Raw genomic sequence first — 8651 nt, forward strand, 5'->3', positions numbered from 1 at the left:
TTCTCAGAGCAATACTGAGGACGTTGTTACCCCCATTTAACAGATGAGCACTGAGTAGTAGGGATTGTCAATGACTTTCCCAAGGCACACCAGCAGCAAGTGGCAGAGTCAAGATCCAACACAGGCCCTCTGGCTCCAAAGCCTGCACTCTTAGTAACAACTCTTTGTTGCATCTCAAGAATCAAATAAAAACAGACCAGGGGAGAGATAGATAGTAATATCTGTGTGTGAAGTATAAAGAAAACAGTAACAAAATATAATCTCTAAGAAGATCTTGCTAACAATAACAACTCTAGACGCCTCATCACATACATATATTAACAATTAGCACTTACTTGCAAACATTCAAAAAAGGTCTGGAAATGTTCTTTGGAGATGTAGAATGCGGTGGATCTGACCATGCTTTTGAGTGTTTCTCCAACTAAAATCCATGGGAGTTGAGTTTCTCTTTCAGTAACAGGTCCTAGCTTTTGTAAAATTAGCTTTACTGCCTGTGAGAATCCAAGAGTCATTAAAACGCACATACAAGCCTTTATTTTTAGGCATTACTCTGTGATTTATCACTCTGATTAGATTAGCTTCCTGAAAATCTGGTCTGGAATAACCATAAGTATGGTAGCTTTGATGATTAGGTTAGTTATGTATCCCAAAAGGAATTTCCAAATAAGGATGGAGAACTTTATTGCCTATTAGCTCCCATCCATTCTCACCCACTAGTCAACTTATGCTATTATCTCCTAGTTTCCTGGATGAACACACCAGTGAGTAAGCAAAAATCTCCATTCACCAAGGGCATAGTATGGCACTGCAAGATAAGCACTATACTGTTAACCACTAAGTCGGTGGTTCAAACTCACCAGCCACTCCTCAAAAATCCTATACAAGTCCATGAGTCAAAATTGACTCAATGGCACTTAACAACAACAAAAAAGCCTACCTTAGGTTAAGTATGTTAGTAAATGTTAGTAAACAACACTCCTCGTTTGGGGCTTCCTACTTACCCTAGCCAGTCTACATAGGCTGCATAATTATTTTCTAATTTCTTTTTCATCTCTTTGACATAGACCCAAAGTTTCTTCCCACCTGACCCAGTTATTTACCTGGCCTGTACAAGAGTGAAACATATTTCTAACTCCTTTGCACATTTCAAAGAGCAACTGTCCAACTCCTTCCACCTTTTCTGGATGTTTGTCAAGATCAAGAAACATTAAATTGAAAAGCGAATTTTTATCAGAAACCTAAAATACAAAATAGACAATTATATTTACAACATATTCATTTGTATAAACATATATAAATGAAGAAATCTTGTTTGGTATTTTACATGTTTATATTTAAATATAATTAGGGGCCATTTCTAAAAGGACTAGACACTTTTAATGATTTCAAATGACTCTAAGAGTACACTCTCACTAGGAATGTCACACAGAGATGACGTGATTAGTATGGTGTGAAGGGAAATATCAAGCAAAACTACGTAACAGTCTCTCTTTTAAAGGAAAACACATAGACTTATGAATGTAAAACAAACTTAATACCAAAGTTTTTATTTTACTACCAAAAAAAAAACCACCTCAGTGGCCATCTAACTATTGATGTGGACCCCATGGTGTATCAGAGTAGAACTGTGCTCCTTAGGGCTTCAACAGCCAATCCTGTGGTTGTACATCACCAGGTCTTTCTTCTTTGGAGGAGCCTCTGGATAAACTCAGTCAACCATTCAATTAGCAGATGAATGTGTTAACCATTTGTACCACCCAGGGACATCAAAGACATGGAAATTTATTGTGGAAACAAAGACAAATCCCATTAGGCAATGAGTTCCTGCCATTTCTGTTATTCTCACAGTTTATGTATTTACTGACTTAAATTAAAGGGCTATTTTGGTATATGCATACAAATCTAAAAAATAATGATCCAAATTGTTTATCAGTGAGCAAAAAAACAAAACCTTTCAATAGGATAAACTCAAGCTAGCTACAGGTTTTTGCTTTTTATATCTATACATTAAAGGACTCCATAAAAACCACATTAAAAAGTGTCTGGAATTGACCATTAGATTCTTGAGGATTAAATAGCAATAAACAGAAATTGTCAGACTAACCTTTCTCATCAGAAAAGTAAAGCTTTCAGCAGCAAAATTTCTTATATGCAGTTTGTTATGAGCCAGGAGTGTACTGTACATGCTATGAAGAAAATAAAACATGTTTAACTATATAATTTTAATAAAGATCAACTGAATGCCAACTGCATTTGATGGTGCTAGGTATACAAATGACATCTAACAGAAACTCATCTGACACAAGTTTGGGCTAAGCACAGCACAGAAGTAGCTGGTGGTAGAGGCAATGAATGAGCTCAAGAGACAATTCAAGGCTCTTGCAGTGATGCCAAAGACTTTACGAGTACAATGGTCCGTGGACCCTTTATGTCCTACCTCCCACAACTTCTCCAGTATCAGCTGACAACTCCCCCTTACTCATGCTGTGCCAGCCACCCGGGACTCTTTGCTGTACTTTGACTATACTGCATGCACCCAAGATGGCTAAAAATCTACACTCCACCAGAACATGGATTTGTATGTCTTACTTGTTATTTCATCTCAGATAGCTGACACATAGCCAGTACTTAATTAATACTCACTCAGTGAGTAAATAATAAAATCAAGAAGACTTGGAGTTCCTGATGACAAATGGGTCAAAGATCCCTCAAAGACACTAAGCCTCGGCAGCCAGGGAAAAGTGGCATCAATTAAAAAATGTGCAACCAAACAGGGTCTGACTTACACAGAACAGCCTGCGAAAGCCAGAGCCTGTATAAGGTTAAAACCCATCACAAGAAAAACTCAAGAGCATTTGTCACTCAACAGAAAGCGACAGAAAACTGGTAAGACTGCATTCTGTCCAAGCTAAAAAAGCTAGCAAGACCTGGAAAAAGAAGGCAGTCTACCAGGTTCTGGCACTTACAGGTTTCTCTGTTGTTGGCACTCAATACAGTCCACTTCTAAGATCTGACTTAGAGACAAGACTTAACCCAAATTTCTTCCTGTAGAGTGGCTGCTGGGTTCGAACTGCTGACCTTGTGATTAATAGCTCACTGCGTAACCCACAACGCCACCAGGATTTAAAAGTATTAACTGCAATCACAGGAACAAATTAACTATGCTTCCCAAACACATTGTTGGTTGTTTAATGAAGTAACTGGTTTCTAATATGTTTTACTAGAAGCTTCAAAGAGAATTAGCAATGAATGGCAAAAGTATTTCTCAACCTTTGATCAAAGCTCCTCAGAGAAGGGGGTGGGTGTGGGTTGGATGGACAGAGCAGAAGCCTAAAGCCAGCAGCCTATTCTCCATCCTTACTTTGTATTGGCGATAAGGGATTGATTTCATGAATCCCTGTGGTAACCATAATATGGAAAAACAAGCAAATGGAAAAGTCCACCATATCCCAGAATTGATCAGGTAAGAAGTAATCTTTTTCTTATTTTACACAGAGTTCCTATGAAACTCATTCTCTTCCTGTCCACATTTACTCACAAAGACTGTGTATCTCTTTTGACTTGGAGAAAGTATATTAAGGTCCGGGGAAAATGCAAATATAAGGAAGCAATTACAATAAAAGTCACGAAATACAAGTGCTATAAAATGCTAGAGGGATTCAGAGTACAAGGCTTTTAAACTTCTCACAAAAGTGCACAGAACATTTATGGAGGTTATGGAATCCAAGCCGGGCTTTGTTGGGCAGGCATGATTTTAGTAGCTGGAGAAAGGATAAACTTAGGTCAATGTACACTTAAGACTAGAGGAACAGACTATGAACAACTGGCTGGAAAACCAACTTTTGTATTAACAAATCCTAAGAGATCAAGCTGAAGAAGTAATTTGGAGTCAGACAGAGGCCAACGAAAAAGGCAATGGCAATTTCTAAAAATGTCAGGAAAGAAAGGGACCACCTGTATATATTGGACATGTCCTTCACCATTAATCTCCACAGGTACTTGTAAAGGTATGACAGCGAGGTGAATGCCCATTCTAGCAACTCTGTATCTTGTGTCTCCAGGATTGACGTGATGGTCAGAAAAAAGTCTTGAAAATGTGGATAGAAGTCCGTCTGCAGATCTCTCGCCAATTGCACAACCAAGCTGGATTAAAAATAGAAGTTACTGTTTAAAACACACTGAGTTCTCATTAAGGGTGATGGAAAAATTTGGACACCAGAAGTGGTAATGGTTGTACAACATGATAAATGTAATTACTGTCACTGAGTTTGTACATGTGGACAATGTTGAAAGGGCAAATGCTTTATTTTGCTACATAAAACTTTACCACAGCAAAAATATAAAAATAGAAGCAACTGATTTTGAGGAATGTAGATGAAAAAACAAAGGCTGCACATCTATCTCCCAGATGACAATCAATGGTCTATAAGCATAGGACTAATTAAACCAAACTATTTCTAAACCAGGTTAAAGGGGAAGTATGAGATTCTTCACATCTTAAAGAGTACCGCAGAGAAGTCAGGTAGACCACAAAGGTGTACTCCATCACAAGCTGTGGTCAACCATTTCTATAACGTTTAAGAAAAATGAGGTGCTCTCATCTTAGAGGTATACCAGGAACCCGAGTGGTTGCAGTGGTTAAGCACCTGGCTGCAAATCAAAAGGTGAGCAGTTCAAACCCACCAGCCACTATGGTGAAATATGAGGCAGTCTGCTTCTGAAGTGATCACAGCTTTGGATACCCTATGGAACAATTCGAATCCATACATTAGGGTTGCTAAGAGTTGGAACTGACATACTGGCGATGGAGCTGGTGTTCCCTTAGTAAGAGTATATAAAAAAAGAATGCCCTTAAGATTCTACTTTAAAGTAAAATATCTTTTTGTTGGAAGATATAATGCTCCTTAGAAGCAAGGATGGTGAAACTTTGTCTCTCATACTTCAAACATACTACCAGGAGGGACCAATCCCTGAAGAAGGACATTATGTTTGGTAAAGTGGGGGGTTAGAGAAAAAGAGGACAACCCCAACGAGATGGATTGGCACAGTGGCAGCAGCAGTGGGCTCAAGCATAACAACAATTGTGAGGATGGTGCAGGACTGGGCAATATTTCATTCTGTTGTACATAAGGTCACTACTTGACAGCAGCTAACAACAACATCTTTTTGCAACAGAGTGCTCTAATACAAAAGGCAAATTATTCTATTTTTAAATTTTAAGTACCTGATTTAAGGCATGTGTAGCATTGCAACACAACCCTTCATGAAATTCAGATAAATGTGGTTGAGCTTTGTCCCAAGTTGCTACTTACTCCAAAAGGGGCTGATAAGCAAAACTGTTCTTAATTTGTAGATGAGTCTTCAAACTCTGAACAATCTCATTTTGATGATAGACCAGCTGATTAAAAGACTGGCATTTGTCAATAACTTCTTTGTAAAATTTCCCTGAGTGGGAAAAAAAAAAAAAAAAGGGAACAGATTATACTTTTTACATCACATCACTATGTCGTGATTTTGAACACACAAAGTACAAACTGAGGGGTGAGGAAAATAGAAATAAATTGAAAATACCAAAGTGTTCTGTAAGGTTCAGTTCTCTCCATTTCAGCAGGCCCTCGAAAAAGTAGGTTTCAACCTCCTGCCAAGACCAAAATACTCTATTAATCAGATAACTCAAAGAAAAACTATGGTCAAAGTTAGGGAGTCGGGGGGAGCTATATTCACATCTTAAGACAATGACAGTAGCCAAGAGTTTGGAAAAAAAAACTTCTTTTTGTTTTTTTTAAAAGGATCCTAACACAGTTTTTAAAGCATCTGTAAGTCCAATATGGACAGATGACTTATACAAGCAATGCTCAAAAACGCTGGCTTTTTAAGAGTTCTTTCTTTCTCCTTGTGGAAATAGAAATTGCTACCTTTTGAGGAATACAGCATTTTTATCAAGTAATTATCTCATGTAACACCATCCAATTGAACCTTCTGCAATGAAGGATTGTAGAAATCTCTACACTTGTCCGATATGGTACCTACTAGCTACGTAGAGCTACTAAGCACTTGAATCTTCAATGTACTTCCATGTAAGTGTAATTTGCCATGAGGTCGCTATATTGGAGAGCATAAGTGAAATGTATTTCTCACTTAAAAAGGAATGGCCTTAAAACCAAATCTCTTCTATTTGTGACAAATTAAATACATGACTATCAGTACTTGAAAATTTGGCTAATGTAATATTCTCTTACCTCATCATAGCTTGCAGTTCTATCGATCCGGTGGATAATATCGATATTCACATTTCCTAGTCTTTCAGCAAATGTAAGAAACTGGTGGGAGAAAACATAAACAAGATATACTATCATTTAACACTCGACACATCTTGAATATCTGTTTGAGTACTGTACAGTAATCATATGGGGGCAATTTCCTAGTGGAGAACAGAAAGTTTACACCTTCAGTCATCAACCTTCTTCTGATTACTTCTATTTGTTGTTGTTGTTAAGTGCCCGTAGAGTCGGTCTCCACTCATAGCAACCCTGTATAGAGTTTCTGAGCAGTGGCTGACCTGTGAGTTTGAACCACCAATCTTGTTCAAAGGATCTCGCAGTCCAGTGCTTATCCTACAGTGTCACATTATAAACCTCTTCATTTGCTATCCTGCAAATAACAGTATGTTTTACTTGCTGCAAGTGATTAACTTCAGACTTGTTTTCTGTCACGCAAAACATGTATAACTGGCTTTTTGATATTAAATGCAGGCAGCAATGAAGAATCACATAGGTATGGAAATAAACAGAAAAATCTAGAGTCTTAAACAAATGCCTGCATTTCTATAAAATAAAAAGAAGCATGTTTGGTCCAGTTCTTTAGCTCTGTCATTTCAAATAAAATTCAATACTTAGTTGTGGAGAACCTAGGCAAACGCCGATGGACGTGGCCTCCCTAGATCTACTGTTAGATTTCAGAGCCCCCTACAAGAACAGTTTTGGCCAACAATCGTGCTTTTAAACCTAAATATAATACATGCCTGAGGTTGCGGCAAAGACTTGGAAAGAAACAATCAAGAGGCAAACAAAAAGTAGCTGTTAGAGAGAAATCACTCCCCACCTCCAGTCCGCCTGCCCACCAAATCGGCACTTCCTATAGACAATAAATGTAAGGTTTGAAGGATCTAATTCTCAAGGCATGCCATACCCCACAGCACAAGGGCGAAACCGGCCGTCCAGGAAACTGGGCGGTCAAGCAAAGAAAGACGCATTCCTCCCTCCCCCCACCATACCAATCCCAAAGGTACTCTGGTAGCGCAGTGGTTACGAGAGGTTGAGCGTGAGAAAGATGAGGCTTTCTATTCCCGTAATAATTTACAGCCTCGGAAACCCTATACAGGGTCTCGATGAGTCGGAACCGACTCCACGGTACATAACCACCAACCCATGTTTGCTATTCCCTCTTTTGCTGGAGCCTCCGGGCCAGTGGCTCAGCCTTGGCCTAGAACTCTGCAGCCCCGGACTCCAGTTCCGTATCTCACCCGGTGCGTATTCTCGGTCTTGTGGGAAATGGGCTTTATCTTCATGGCTGCAGAGAGGCAGAAGCCCACGAGGGCGCGAGAATGGCCAAAGTGATCCAATCGACGGTAGGAAGGGGAAACTGGCTCGCACACTTGCACTCTATGATGCCAGGGTGTCCTGACTTCTTCACGTGCGGCCTGACTCCATGGGCGCCGCCATGTTGGAAACGGGGAGGTGCCTAATCATGTCACGTGGGCGGAAGAAACCTCTGTAATAAGTGTTCCCTCCTAGCGGACAGTACTCCTGGTGATGCGGCGGTCTGGGACTGGTGGTGTTTGTGGGTTTAGAGGTCTTCCTTCCGTCAATAAAGATTTACAAGAAAAATGTATGTTTTTATTGTAAGAGAAAGCATGCCTGTTATCACTGTCAGCGAGCATTTGCTGCCGCTCGGTATGTACTATGCAACCTGCAGAACTTGAGCATCCACAGTAAGCACATGTGAATGTTGTTGTTGTTAAGTGCCCTCGAGTCGGTTCCGACCCAGAGCGACCCTGAACAAGGTTTCCGAGGCTGTAAATCTTTACGGGAGCAGAAAGCCTCATCTTTCTACCGCAGAGCGGTAGTTTCGAACTGCTGACCATATGGTTCACAGCCTGATTCGTAACCACTAAGATACCTGAGCTCCTTATGTGATCGCTAAATAAGCATAAATGAGATATATGTTGTTGTCGATGCTAGGTGCCATCGATTCGGTACCGACCCATAGCTACCTTATGTACAGCGAAACGAAACACTGCCCGATCCTGGGCTATCCTCACTACTGTTGCCACGCTTGAGTCCATCTATGCTGCCACTTGGCCAATCCATCTCATTGGGGGTCTTCCTCTTTTTCTCTAACACGCCACCTTATGAAACATGATATCCTTCTCCAGCGACTGTTCCCTCCTGACAATATGTCTTAAGTATGAGAAACCAAGTTTGGCCGTCTTGGCCTCCAAGGAACACACTGGCTGCACTTCTAACACACATCTGTTGGTTCTATAGGCAGCCCATGGAAATTTCAATATTCTCCTCCAACACCATTAACTCAAAAGCATCAATTCTTCTACAGTCTTCCTTATTCACTGTCCAGCTTTCACATGCATATGA

At 40.1% G+C, this 8651-nt stretch overlaps 1 protein-coding gene across 1 annotated transcript in view; it reads right to left on the reverse strand.

The window, feature by feature from the left end:
* The window catches only part of UTP20 (UTP20, small subunit (SSU) processome component, homolog (yeast)), a 120546-nt gene extending 112979 nt beyond the window's left edge, over positions 1 to 7567 (reverse strand). The window contains exons 1-8 of the mRNA XM_006871125.1: positions 7523 to 7567; positions 6240 to 6320; positions 5572 to 5638; positions 5313 to 5445; positions 3955 to 4143; positions 2105 to 2186; positions 1101 to 1238; positions 336 to 491 (exon numbers count right to left, since the gene is read on the reverse strand). Of these exons, the coding sequence (XP_006871187.1) occupies positions 336 to 491; positions 1101 to 1238; positions 2105 to 2186; positions 3955 to 4143; positions 5313 to 5445; positions 5572 to 5638; positions 6240 to 6320; positions 7523 to 7567 (891 nt within the window). The remainder of the gene's footprint in view (positions 1 to 335; positions 492 to 1100; positions 1239 to 2104; positions 2187 to 3954; positions 4144 to 5312; positions 5446 to 5571; positions 5639 to 6239; positions 6321 to 7522) is intronic.
* Positions 7568 to 8651: the final 1084 nt, after the last annotated feature.

Source organism: Chrysochloris asiatica, unplaced genomic scaffold (genome assembly GCF_000296735.1).
Source record: "Chrysochloris asiatica unplaced genomic scaffold, ChrAsi1.0 scaffold00160, whole genome shotgun sequence".
In the NCBI taxonomy this organism is placed as follows: Eukaryota; Metazoa; Chordata; class Mammalia; order Afrosoricida; family Chrysochloridae; genus Chrysochloris; species Chrysochloris asiatica.